We start from the raw sequence: 14,378 nt of genomic DNA on the forward strand, positions 1-14,378 counted from the left end.
TATTATTATTATTATTATTATTATTATTATTATCATTATTATTATTATCATTATTGCTGTTGTTACTACTACTACTACCACTATTATTATCATTATTATTATTGTTATTGTTACTACTACTACTACTACTATTATTATCATTACTATTATCATTATTGTTGTAATTATTATTATTGTTAGTAGTAGTAGTAGTATTATCATCATTATTATTGTTATAAGTATTTTATTACTATTATCATTTATGCTCTTGAATTCATTGTTTTATGTCCTAATTTACTTGCAAAGTAACAAAGAAAGAGGCTCACGTACTTGATAATATTATGTAATTCAAATCTTGACCGGAAATGGTATATTGCATACAGAGGAGATAAATCACGCCGTATAAATAATCTATAAAAGTTTTATTTTACAGAGAATAACTGTCAGTGAGCGTTCTGTTAAATACATTTTATATGAATTAATTTTAGGAATTTAGTCTCGTGGAATCTCGTAAGTTGCATATTTTTTTCCGCGCTTAATTTGTGATATTGCACATTACCGCGCGGACTGGGTTGAAACGAAGGCATGCGAGTGTGTCATCGGTTTTCTATCTCTATCTATCTATTTATCTATCTCTTGTTTGCTTAATTGCTCTCCCCCGCTCGCCTTCCTTTACTACTTTTCCACTCCCCCCTCCCTTCATTTCCCATCTCTCCCTCCCTCCCTCCCTTCCCCCCTCCCTTCATTTCCCATCTCTCCCTCCCTCCCTCCCTTCCCCCCTCCCTTCATTTCCCATCTCTCCCTCCCTCCCCCCCTTCCCCCTCCCTTCATTTCCCATCTCTCCCTCCCTCCCTCCCTTCCCCCCTCCCTTCATTTCCCATCTCTCCCTCCCTCCCTCCCTTCCCCCCTCCCTTCATTTCCCATCTCTCCCTCCCTCCCTCCCTTCCCCCCTCCCTTCATTTCCCATCTCTCCCTCCCTCCCCCCCTTCCCCCCTCCCTTCATTTCCCATCTCTCCCTCCCTCCCTCCCTTCCCCCCTCCCTTCATTTCCCATCTCTCCCTCCCCCTCCCCTCCATTCCCCCCTCCCTTCATTTCCCATCTCTCCCTCCCTCCCCCCCTTCCCCCTCCCTTCATTTCCCATCTCTCCCTCCCTCCCCCCCTTCCCCCTCCCTTCATTTCCCATCTCTCCCTCCCTCCCTCCCTTCCCCCCTCCCTTCATTTCCCATCTCTCCCTCCCTCCCTCCCTTCCCCCCTCCCTTCATTTCCCATCTCTCCCTCCCTCCCTCCATTCCCCCCTCCCTTCATTTCCCATCTCTCCCTCCCTCCCTCCCTTCCCCCCTCCCTTCATTTCCCATCTCTCCCTCCCTCCCTCCATTCCCCCCTCCCTTCATTTCCCATCTCTCCCTCCCTCCCTCCCTTCCCCCCTCCCTTCATTCCCCATCTCTCCCTCCCTCCCTTCCTTCATTCTTCATTTTACGTCACCCCTGATAACACTGTCACCCCCAGGAATCCCCACGTCACAGTCAAAAGGCCAGAACAGTCTTCCCCATTGATCCCCTGACAGTTACCAAAGGCCTATTTAACAGCGGAATTGTAGAGGGAAAGTAGCCAAGGTCAAGGGTGAATGAACGGAGGAATTTGGAGGACAAAGGGGCGGGGCATGGAAGAGGGGGTAAGGGGCGGGTACTGATAAGGGAAGGAGGAGAGGGGGTTCTGTACATTATCCCGTATGATTATGAAGATAAAACGTTGACATATGGGTATAGATAGACATCGTGGGCAGTGTTTTTGCTTAGTCTGTAATCCAAGGGATTATTATGATAAACCTGTATTTCCCTTGAGTTAAAACTTCAGTATCTATTTCTTTAAATCTTTAAAGCTTTAACCTGCAGGATAAAAATGGAATACATCAGGACTTGGTTAATTAAAGCCTCAAGATGATTTTCCTGACTGTCAAAATCCGCGTCATCCAGTTAAATGATTTTGTTTCTATTACTATTGTATATATGTATATATATGTTTATTCTTATTAATTAATATATATATACTTTTTTTTTTTCTTTTTTTTACATTCCTTTCTTTTCTTTCAAGTAATTGGAATCTCTTGATGTTCATACGGGTAAAATAAGACATGTCCATAACGATTCTTTACATATCAAGTGAAAAAGATAGGTTCACTTACTTAAAGATAGATAGATAAATAAGAACATACAGATAAATACTGATAGAAATACACGTTCAGATTTGTAATAACCCAACAGAAGACACAAAATCCTACGAAAATACCAAAATGAAGGAAAAGATATTGAAGAAAACCATACCCAGGGGATCTTTCTAACAATGTTTAGCCTGAAAGCAAATTGTTTAGAAGGCGGCATGAAAAGGAGGAATGTGATTGGTCAGTGCCGGAGGTCATGGGAGATAAGCCCCACCCCCTTCAAGCGAGCGCGGGATCACTTATTAGTTACCTTTTTAATGTTCTCATGAAAATGCCATTTTTTTTCTCTTTTTTTTTTTTAATTTCATGATGTTTTGTTATGTATTTTAATGTTCGGATTGATGTTTGAAGCTTTTTTTTTTTTTTTTCTTTAGAGTGTACTGCTTCTGAATTCAGATTTATTCCCTACCTTTGAATTTACTTATATATATTTTTATATAGCAGTTATAGTAATATTGACGCACAGAGATTTGCAGCCTTGCTTACTATTTTATTACGTACAAATTATTGTTTTCCTAATCTGTAACAATTTGTTGTTAATATGCATATCTACTTGAAGTCTTCCCAAAGATAAGTTGCGTTCACCGAGTTGCAGTGTTAAATTAAATGTTAAGTATTAAATATTTTGATAAACATGTTCCTATTAACTTTAAATCTTTATCGACTATTCAAACCAAAACGGTCTAAATAGGATAGTTACTGGTCTAATATGCCAATTATTATTAGAAGGAATTGACTAATTTATTATTATCATAATAATTGCAATTACTGTTTCTGTTGTTAAACGCCGTTATTATTATTATAATCATCACATCATCATCAGGTCATCATTATTCTCATTATATATAAATATATATGTATATATGTATATATATATATATATATATATATATATATATATATATATATATATTGCTTAATACAAATACCTATAGGGCATGTGTATTAAGCATAATTATCAAAAATACACTTTTCGTCCAAATTAGTGAAGAAGTGCCCTTTAAAGCCAGTCACATGCCCCCTTTTCAGCTGAGCCTCTGAATGTTTTGAAATCGTGCATGTCACCGCAGGTATATAAATAATCAGTCGGATAAAACAAGAAACCTTCAATCTCAATAAAGATAACACGAGTATAATATGGTGTACCAAAAATAATTGTCTCGTGATATATCAAAGTTAAGGGTATGGACACTACTAAATTCATTAAAAAAAATATATAACAATATGAGAATAACATAATAGGATGAGTGTGCCCGGGATTTGCCGAGGCTATCTCTGGTCGTTTCACAGCACTCGAGGGCCTGACGGACCCTGTTTTTCTGTGGGACACCTATAAGCCTGAAACGCAAAAGAATCTATTGATGAACGCCCAAGAGCAAGACAGAATTCCATCTCGCAGGAGACACTGGAAGCCTCAGATGCTTGTCGTGCGGCTCGATTGTCTGGGGATTGCAACTTGCACAGGACTAGGTCACTGTTGAGAAGGGATAAGGAACAGTTTATCAGGAATCTTGCAGAGGAGGTCGAAAGCCATTTCCTAGTAAATGACCTTCAACCTGCCTATCAAGCCCTCCTCACAGACGACTGCAGTCCGCTCAGCAAGTGGCCAGATAATCTCAGATCCTGATGGGGTGCATGTGCGTTGAGCTGAGTATTTTGAGCAGTTGTATCAGGTTGATCCACCAATAGTTAACTTGGATGTGGGGAATGTTGAGATTCCTCTGCTAGACCCACCCATCAGCGAGGATCCACCTTCCCTGACTGAAATCAGGGGGGTGATTTCCAAGCTGAAGAGTAGTAAAGCATCAGGTGTTTGTGGCATCCCAGCAGAACTGTTAAAGGCTGGTGGAGAACCTATGGCAAGGGGCTTGCATGCTGTCCTGTCTGCTATCTGGCAGACTGATACCATTCCCCCTGACCTGCTGAGGGGTGTGGTCATCCCTCTCTGGAAGGAGAAAGGGGATCGGTGGGACTGCGGCAATCCCCGAGGCATTACCCTACTCAGTATACCAGGCAAGGTACTCGCGTTAGCTCCCAAATGATGAACATAATAAGAGTCAATACAGTAATGATCTCAAAATACCTCTATTACCAAATGCGATGATTATAATCACAAGTAACTTATCAACAATACGAGAGAATATTATTTTTAATAACAGAATAATAAGTATATCCTTAAAAGAAATCAAGCGGCGAATTAATCGAACTCTTCCCTCCTCCATTTACAGATCTACAACCGATGACGTAGGTGCTCAGTCAAAGTCAATATGATGACCTTCACCTTAACAAAACTTATAGGGCTCATTCCTATCGCGTTGATGCGTCTACTGGTCCTGACGACGCTGAAGGAGGTCGGGAGGCATGACTACGATGCTTCGAAAGTCCTGATGCAGCATTACGATTTCGTGATTGGTAAGGACTTGGGAAGAGAAAGAGAATTAATAAAAGTGAGAGGAGAGAGAGGATGATGGTGAAAGTTGTAGAGAAAAATAACGGTCAACTTGTAGAATTGATATATACAATGAATGAAAAGGATTGCACACTAAAGTTCCATAAGGCAAGGTAAGTGTTATATATAACAATACTGTATCTTTAACGGTTTATTACCTATGCACTACTAGTGGTAATAATCAAAATGATAATGATACTGACGGGAATGATAGATATCAGTGATAAAATATACTGCAATAACAGTCAGCGCATATTCGGCTGACAGAACCTACGGTAATATCTATAAGATACAAAAAAAAAAAAAAAAATCTATGATAAAATATAACAATAATAGTATTAACACAAATCAACATCATTCTCCCCTTCCCTTGCTCTTAACAGTCGGCGCAGGCTCGGCAGGTAGCGTGATGGCCGCCCGTCTCTCGGAAGTGGCAGGATGGAGGGTCCTGTTACTCGAAGCAGGAGGGACGCCGCCCCCGGAGAGCCACGTCCCGGCCTTCAACGGCGCTCTGTACCGAGGGGAGGCAGACTGGAATTTCATCACGACGCCGCAGCGATACTCCTCGGGCAGTTTTATCGATAATGTAAGAATGGAGAGACGCCTTGAGTTGTGAAGTATCCGAGATGTTTTGTCGATAATGTAAGAATGGAGACAGTTTGGCTGTGACGAATCTGAGATGCATTTATTGACCATGTAAGAAAGGAGACGGTTGGTTGTGGCAAATCTAAGATGTTATATCGACAATGCATGAAAGGAGGGAGTTGATTGCGGTGAATCTGTGAAGTTTTAATGATAATGTAAGAATGATGAAAGGTTCATACAAATTACACTAACCAGCGTAGATAAATGTTACATTTGCAAGGTCCCCATGGTCAGCCATACGAGAATAGTCTCCGGTCTGTTACTTTATTTCTATAAGATTATATATACTTGAAGCGATGAGACAGGTGAGACTTCAAAAGACCTTATCTAAAGATGATTACAGGATTTTCCAGCAGTTCGTAACCGTATTGCTCAATCTAACACCATACCTGGCTGGGGATTTTATAGCTTGTGGACAAAACGGAAATCTCCCATCTTATTATATCTTTCCTGTTTTTAACTATCATAACGTTTAGACATGAAAATTTACTAGGGGCAGTAGTTACCAAATCTACCTTTTAGAATTTTGATGTTGGATTCATTAGTTGTAGATTATAATAGGAGGCATTATGGGATTGTAATACGGCTTCCTAATGATAATCTAAAACATGATAATCTAAGACATTATAATAAACGCTATACAAAAAGGACGATAATGTAATAATGTCACCTTGCTTCAGTCCGAATAAGCTGTCACTCTCACTGCTTCCAAAAACAAGGTATGCAGATATCGATGTACCGGATACACCCTTACGTTATGATTTCCGGTGTTGTGTTTGCCCTTGAGGGTTGATACTATTTTTAGTCTCTTATCAAAAGAAGAAGTATATCCAGGAATTAGTTATAGGGGTTCTGATGATAGTTAATGAAAATGAACTGTTGAAATATCAGATGGAGAGTAGGTGATAACCGGATTATGCATTCGGTATTCTTAAACTACATAATATGAAGAGGATTTACTCTCTGAAACGATTACTAAAGGATTGTGTTTGTTTTTATTATCATCACTCTTGGGTATAAGCCTAGGAAAGTTAAAATAGTAAGGTGTTCATTTTAGCACAGCTTGTCTGACATGTGTGACTTCTCTCTCTCTCTCTCTTTCAGTCTTTCTTCTTCTCCCCCCCCCCCCCTCCCTCTCTCCTGTCACCTCTCTCTGCCTCCCCTTCTCTCTCTCTCTCTCTCTCTCTCTCTCTCTCTCTCTCTCTCTCTCTCTCTCTCTCTCTCTCTCTCTCTCTCTGCCTCTGCCTCTCCCTCCCTCTCTTTCCCTCTCCTCTATCCCCCCTCCCCCTCCTCTCTTTCTCCTTCTGTCTCATCCCTCTTTCTCCCCCTCCACCCACTCTCTTCGTCTCTCTCACACACACAAACACACACACACACACACACACACACACACACACACACACACACACACACACACACATACACACACAATTAGTGTGTATTTTCTTCGCTGCAAAAGAATTAGGAAGATATAATCCAGTAATTAAAGATTGGTTTTCTAACTTAATAAAATCACAGTTCCACCCACCCATCTAACATGAACATGAACCCGTATCGCCATAAACAAAACAATCATCATGTGGACACAACCCAAACATTCACGTGGACACAGCCCAAATATTCATCACGTGGACACAACCAAATCATCAATCATGTGGACACCACAACCAAATTATCCGTCATGTGAACACAACCAAATTATTAATCACGTGGACACAAAAAACATACATTCCGTCACCGCCTGTTCTTATCCCCCAGGCCACGCTCTACCCCCGAGGACGCACCCTGGGGGGATCCTCAACTATCAACTCCATGATATACGTCCGAGGAAACAGGCGGGACTTCGACCACTGGGCGGAGCTAGGGAATCCTGGCTGGGACTTTAACACGGTGCTCAAGTACTTCAAGAAGTCGGAGGATTTCCGGGGCTTCAAGAGGGCCGATACAGGTTGGTGATTGTTTGTTTTGGGTTTGTGTGTGTGTGTGTGTGTATTATATGGTTGTATGTATATACATAAACATATACATATATATATGCATACATATATGATATACACATCCATCCATCCATCCATCCATCCATCCATCCATCCATCCATCCATCCATCCATCCATCCATCCATCCATCCATCCATCCATCCATCCATCCATACACGCATATGAACATACATACATATATACATACACATACATACACACACCAAACCAAGACCATGTGATTATATATCAGAACTTGCATTAACATACAGTATCTCATATATCATAACCATGTCTATACATTTTCCCCACTAGACTATTACCGTGGTTCCGGTGGACCTCAGACCGTGGAGCGAAAGCGCTGGAGTACACCTGTTCTCAAGAGTTTCCTGAAGGCTGGAAAACAACTTGGGTACGATATAATTGATCCCAACGCCGCTGAGCAAATAGGTAAGCGAATGTTTCACTGCAAGGACTAGGATTTCATAAGATGGGACACCTTGATTTTCTGGTGTTGATACGCCTTAAAATGGGATGTACGGTTTATTTTAAGGTTTAAAAAATGGATTCAGAGTATTATTGTTACCGCTTAATATAGGATGTACATTTTCTTTTAAGATAAAACATGATTTTAAGGGGAGACATATATGTTTAGGGTGTTATTAATTGGCTCAAATAGTCATAATTTTAGGCTTGTGCACCACCACCACCCCACCACCACCACCACCACCACCACCACCACCACCACCACCACCACCACCACCACCACCACCACCACCACCACCACCACCACCACCACCACCACCACCACCACCACCACCACCACCACCACCACCACCACCACCACCACCACCACCACCACCACCACCACCACCACCACCACCACCACCACCACCACCACCACCACCACCACCACCACCACCACCACCACCACCACCACCACCACCACCACCACCACCACCACCCCCGTCAACAACAAAACCCAACAATGCTCTTCCCTCCTCCTCCAGGTTTCTCCGAGATCGACCTGACAGCGAGGAATGGCCAGCGTTGGTCTACGGCCGAGGCTTATGTCAAGCCCGCGGCCAAGACGAGACCGAATCTACACGTCCTTGTAGATGCGCGTGTGACACAGGTAAATTATCTTTCTCGTATGTTGATGTTGCTGTAGTTATCATTTTCCTTGTAATATTTGTATTATTATCTGGTATGTGTAATTTTACGTCTTGATTTTGTCTTTCTAATGTCTACTTGTTCCTCGATTTTGCTAGGAAACGGTTGTTTAAACAGCTCGTATTATTCATTAATTCACACATTGGTTCATTCAGGTTCTTTTCGACAGCAACAGGAAAGCTATTGGAGTAAAATTTTTACATCATGGAAAGGTAAGAAGGTCATACTACGCTTTGTCCATACATATGATGAATATATATAAAGAACTTTTAACCGTTAAGCTCACAGCGTCACCGGTAACACGCTAATCGACAAGTTGGCTGCACGTTGACCATTGAACGATAGATAACGTCATATACGTCCTTGGAGGTAAAGAGCGGATAGTTTGGGGGGTTAAAAGGACACTCATTTTTATTCCAGGTAAAAACAGCTCTTGCATCTCGAGAGGTGATCATGTCAGCAGGTGCAATTGGGTCACCTCAATTGCTTATGCTTTCGGGAGTCGGTCCAGCCCATCACCTGAAGGAGCATGGCGTGAGTTATAAATGATCAGTGCACGTACGAGTACTGTGATCATGCTGGTGTGATTTTTTTAAAGTACAGTATTCTCATTTTTCTTTCATACCATTATGGTAGAAAAACTCACAATGCACAAACTAGATATATTGGTAATGAGACAATAGTTTCGAAATCCACCTGGATTCCATCTTCATACCAATATGTAGGTCCTGTTCTTCACCAGTGCCCTAGCACAATAACAAAACTCATTCACCTACAAAAGTAATTAATACAAGCCACGTGCTAACAGTTTAAAGGACAAAATCATGATTTTTTCAAGTGATTATGATTATTGTTCATATCAAGTAACTGGTGATTTTAAATATCCGGATGAAAATATTAATTTTAATTTACAAAACTATCCTCGGCTTTTATAACATCCACTTAACAAATCAGAAAATCCAATTGAAAACTTGTCCAGATTCTAACCTCAGCATAACTCTGAAATCTTCAATTCTGAAAAACCAACTAAAATTAAAAGAAAGAAGTACTCATTTCTAATTCCTCGTGATTCTCTCAGATACCCGTGGTTGTAGATCTCCACGGCGTTGGGCAGAACCTCCAAGATCACCCTACTGTACCAGGACTCTCTTGGACTGTCACCAAAGGTTCTTCGCTCAACTACTTGTCCCTCGCCAATCCCAAGCATGTTTTGGATTACGTCAAGAATAGACAAGGTATCGTGTCCTGTAAAGATCGTTCTGTTATTTACCTTTTACACGACTAGCCTCTCAGGACAAGCCTCTCTATTTATGCTATTTGCAGAGTAAATAACTCAATAAATCATCATAGTTAATAAGATTAAAGTAAATGCATAAACATCACCACATTTCTCCTTCACTTCCCCCTTTATTTCAGGACCCCTAACCTCGCCCGTGGGTACAGAGGGAAACGCATGGCCACCTTCCCCCATTGGAGATCCATACTGGCCCGAGATACAACTGGCCTTTGTCTCAGGAACCCCGGCGTCAGATTTCGGCCTCATTGTCCCAGGAACCTTTCGATTCAAGAAGAAGGTACGGTAGGCCTAGGTTCCAGTTGGGAGATCGATTACCTCGTATATTAAATTTTGCGGTTTTTAGTTCTATGTGACTTATTATTGCGACAATGGTTAGTTAGTATTGGTGTTTCTATCCTACAATATTCGTTAGACACATAAATACGCAGAATTGAGCTAGAAAGTTAAGGGAAGACAGAAAACCGACACACCAATCCAAACAAATAATTAAAATCATACACCCTGAAACAGTAGATAAATAAGCAAATGAGTGAATACAATATATACCCCCCCCCCCCCCCTCAATTAACCACCGTTTTCTTCCAAAAAGCTGTTCATGAATTTCTACAAACCGATCCTTGGTAAAGAAGGTTTCTCACTCGTGCCCCTCATTGCCCGCCCGAAGAGCAGGGGGTCAGTTACTCTTCGGTCCCGCGACCCTCTGGACGATCCGCTCATTGATACCAACTTCCTCGCTCATCCTGACGATGCTGCTGTTCTTGTTAGAGGTCTGTGTTTATTTTATTTTTATTCTCCTTTTTTTTTTTTTTTTTTTTTTTTTTTTAGGTAAGAGACATGTTTTTTTCTTTTTTTATTGTAGGTAAGAGTCAGTTTTTTATGCTTTGTTTCATTTATCTGCGATGGATTGCATAGTCATTTTTCTTTTTATTCTTTCAATATTTCTTTATCTACAAATTCCTATGTTTACAAACACTTGCGAATTAAGATCTCAGTCACCCATTTAACGTAATTATATGTCTAAATACAATAACTTACCTTCATAAGCGACGATGAAAAATCAGTGATATCATTATGATGATAAAGAAGGGAATAAGAACAATAAGATGAAATGGAATCTTGCAGTAAAAGCAATGTTAAAGATAGATTCCCTAATATCGTTATTATTAATCGTAATCATATATATATATCTATTCATACATCATCATCATCATCATCATTTTGGGGCCAACGCCGGCAGGGGCGCATAGCCGCATCCATCTTTCGTTTCCACCTACGAGGGTCCCTCATGGCGATCCGCCAGGCAGGGGCCCGGCCCATCTCTAGTTCCTCACGACAGGTTTGATCGATCTGCCCAAGCCACGACCTTCTCGGTCGTCCCACAGACCTCCTCCATCCAGGGTTGTCTCGGACAGAGACAACTTGATGGGCAGGATCATCCTGCGGGAGTCGAGCCAAGTGGCCATATAGCCTGAGTTGGCGATCACGGATTGTGCAAGTAATAGGTCCTGTACCGGTCTCACGGTGCAGCCGTTGGTTGGACACATGGTCCCGCCAACTGTACCCCATGATCCGGCGCAAGGATCTGTTACAAAAGGCATCAAGACGAGATTCCAGAGCACAAGATAGTGTCCAAGTTTCACTACCATAGAGTAAAATTGGCAGTATCAGGGCCTTGAAAACACGTAACTTGGTCCTTCTGCACAGGTACCGACATCTCCAAATACTCTTGTCGAGAGATTTCATGACCCCTGCTGCCTGACAGCCCAGAGTCGTGAACTGCACTACCGAGGTATATAAAGCTCTCTGTGACTTCGATGTTTTCACCGCAAGCACGTACCAACTGCACAGGGTCTCCTTGCAGGCCCCCAAAATCCTGGATATTCATACAAATGGTAGAAAATCATAACAGCCTTCAATAACATTTTAATTGATTTACGTACTTTTCTATTCATTTATTATTCTTATTTTATTACTGTATATAGATATATATATTTAATTAATACGACTTTTGACGATTTTAGGAGTAAAATTCGCGCTGAAAGTGGGATCGGCGCCAGCACTGAAGCAAGAACAGGGGGCCAAATTCCACGATAAGGTATTCGATTCTGCGTATTGTATTAAATTTCAGCTCTTACATAAAATTGAGGAACACACACATGTATATATGTATAATATATATATATATATATATATGTATAATATATATAACACACAAGTATATGTGCATATATCTATCTATCTATCTATCTATCTATATAACAACGATCTTCCAAACAGGTGTTGCCAGAATGCGCGTACAACAAACCCTTCTCTGACGCGTATTGGGAATGTTTTGTCCGGTATTTCACCCACACTTCGTACCACCCCGCTGGAACGTGTAAAATGGGGCCCGAATTTGACCCTTATAGCGTAGTGGATCACAGACTTCGGTGAGTTTTGTGTTTTATTTTATTGATTTATTTAGTATTTTGATTACTTGAGATCGTTGTTACTATTCAGGATTTTTTTTTCATTGTTCATGTTATTTGCAACTATTTCGACTTGTTATTGTTATTTGGCTTAGTATCGTTATCATTATTATTGTTGTCATGGTCTACACTGCTTCATCATTATTCCGTAGTCAACATTGCCATCACCACCACCACCATTGTCATCATAGTCACCACCACAGCCGCATCCTCATCCTCATTACCAACACCTTCCATATAATTCCCTTTATCCTCACCACGAAAGTCAAATCGAATTTCCTCACCACGCACCTACTGTTATACGCACAATCTCTATACTTATCATCATCTTCATCAGTCATCACCATCCACCACATTATACCCCCTTACCACGCCAGTCATCACCATCCACCCCAGTCATCACCACCCACCTCAAGTCACCCCACCCAACGCATACTTACCTCACTCCCCACCCAAAAAAAAAAAAAAGAAAAAAAAATCTTCTCTCTCTAGACTACGGGGCGTGACCGGACTTCGTGTTGTGGATGCCTCTATCATGCCCCTGGTGGTGTCGGGAAACACTAACGCAGCGACCATCATGATTGGCGAGCGAGCTGCCGATCTCGTGAAGGAAGATTGGGGCGTCCCTGTCTATGGATAAAGACAAGGGCTTAAGAACGAGGATGTAAGACTGGATGGATACGTTAGCATGATGTGTCTAAGAGGTCAAGGATTAACATCATGGTTATACTATGATATAGGCATTATTGTTAATATTATTAATATTATTATTATTATTATTTTTTTTTTTTTAATTACTTTATGAAAATGTTTTTCAAGTTAGATGTTAGAATATAAACAGGAGTTTGGAAAGTATAGAAAAGATGTTACAACTAGTACTTTCATTACGGAAGGTAAATGGGAAAATTTGCAAAAGTAATTACAGTGCATAATTAGCATCTTGTTCAAAGATTTGCAGATTGATGTGAATATAGTGAGCAGAAAATTCAACACAAATAACTTGGTTATGTATATGTGTGTGTGTGAGTGTGTGTGTGTGTGTGAGTTTGTGTGTGTGTGTGTGTGTGTGTGTGTGTGTGTGTGTGTGTGTGTGTGTGTGTGTGTGTGTCTGTGTGTGTGTGACTGCCAATACAAGTAATAAATAAAGAGAGATGGAGTGCTTACCTTATTTCTCGGGCAGTAACAAGTTATGTCAAAGGAAGTTTTTAGGTTGTGTTTATGAGTTATACTGTTATTTCATTTTCATGTTTACCACCGGGCAGTAAATGTCCATTGTCAGAATTAATTACATGGTTCCAGGATTATTCTTGTGGATGTAGATGTGTTATGTAATTTATATTCTACTGTGGGGATGGTAGAAAGAGATAGTAGATATGTATTGATGTAACAACTAGGCGGAATTTAAATAACCAATCTGTTATGTTTACGTTCTTCTGTGTAACCAGAAAGTATTTTGCATGGAGAACACGTGTACATGCATGCGTGTGTGTGTGGAGACAGATAGATGTAGATGCATGCGTGGATATAGATATACACGTGTGTGAGTGTAGATATGTATAGATAGGTGTATATAATTCGATTGAAATAATTTGTTCGTAGATGTGTGCGGGCGCACGCTGACTATTGTTGAAAGTAATTTTTGTCAAACCAGAACTTGACTGAATTTTTACATTGGATGTATTTTTTCTTTCTAATAAAGTAAACCATGAAATGACCAGAAGAGTTTTTTATTTACCAATTCCTGTTATTATTCTCATCATATACATACACTTTAATACTAATAACAATTCTATCTTGAAGTTGGAAAGTGAATTACATGTATGTTCACTTTCCACGTCCCTGTATTTTTGGTATATACTAATAATTTAGTCTTAATATTCAGGAGTGTCATTTAGGGGGAACTACCCCTAAGGTCTGGCTTGCCGGTTGTAGCTTAAAAATGTCCCTAGATTTGTTATATATATATATATATATATATATATATATACATACATATACATATATATACACATATATATATGTGTGTGTGTGTGTGTGTGTATTATTTTTATTAACTTTGCTCATCTCCCCACCCTTGCCTCCCCCCAATAAAGAAGCTGCAATGACATCCGTTAGTGTTCACCATATTTAAAATTGATATAATTGAAATAACAGTGAGGACTAAACAGTTCA

General features: G+C 40.5%; 1 protein-coding gene across 3 annotated transcripts in view; it reads left to right on the forward strand.

The window, feature by feature from the left end:
• The window catches only part of LOC125036535 (glucose dehydrogenase [FAD, quinone]-like), a 14,804-nt gene extending 884 nt beyond the window's left edge, over positions 1 to 13,920 (forward strand). For 2 of the 3 annotated variants that reach the window (XM_047629205.1, XM_047629204.1), the window contains exons 2-14: positions 4,426 to 4,609; positions 5,030 to 5,232; positions 7,050 to 7,239; positions 7,584 to 7,718; positions 8,279 to 8,403; positions 8,597 to 8,653; positions 8,862 to 8,975; positions 9,520 to 9,676; positions 9,858 to 10,015; positions 10,328 to 10,505; positions 11,760 to 11,833; positions 12,016 to 12,167; positions 12,699 to 13,920. In XM_047629205.1, the coding sequence (XP_047485161.1) occupies positions 4,465 to 4,609; positions 5,030 to 5,232; positions 7,050 to 7,239; positions 7,584 to 7,718; positions 8,279 to 8,403; positions 8,597 to 8,653; positions 8,862 to 8,975; positions 9,520 to 9,676; positions 9,858 to 10,015; positions 10,328 to 10,505; positions 11,760 to 11,833; positions 12,016 to 12,167; positions 12,699 to 12,846 (1,836 nt within the window). In that variant the 5' untranslated portion in view covers positions 4,426 to 4,464 and the 3' untranslated portion in view covers positions 12,847 to 13,920. Of the gene's footprint in view, positions 1 to 4,425; positions 4,610 to 4,649; positions 4,760 to 5,029; positions 5,233 to 7,049; positions 7,240 to 7,583; positions 7,719 to 8,278; positions 8,404 to 8,596; positions 8,654 to 8,861; positions 8,976 to 9,519; positions 9,677 to 9,857; positions 10,016 to 10,327; positions 10,506 to 11,759; positions 11,834 to 12,015; positions 12,168 to 12,698 lie in introns of those variants that run through there. The other variant, XM_047629206.1, reaches the window with a different exon arrangement.
• Positions 13,921 to 14,378: the final 458 nt, after the last annotated feature.

The sequence above is a fragment of the Penaeus chinensis genome, chromosome 21 (assembly GCF_019202785.1).
Source record: "Penaeus chinensis breed Huanghai No. 1 chromosome 21, ASM1920278v2, whole genome shotgun sequence".
Lineage (NCBI taxonomy): Eukaryota > Metazoa > Arthropoda > Malacostraca > Decapoda > Penaeidae > Penaeus > Penaeus chinensis.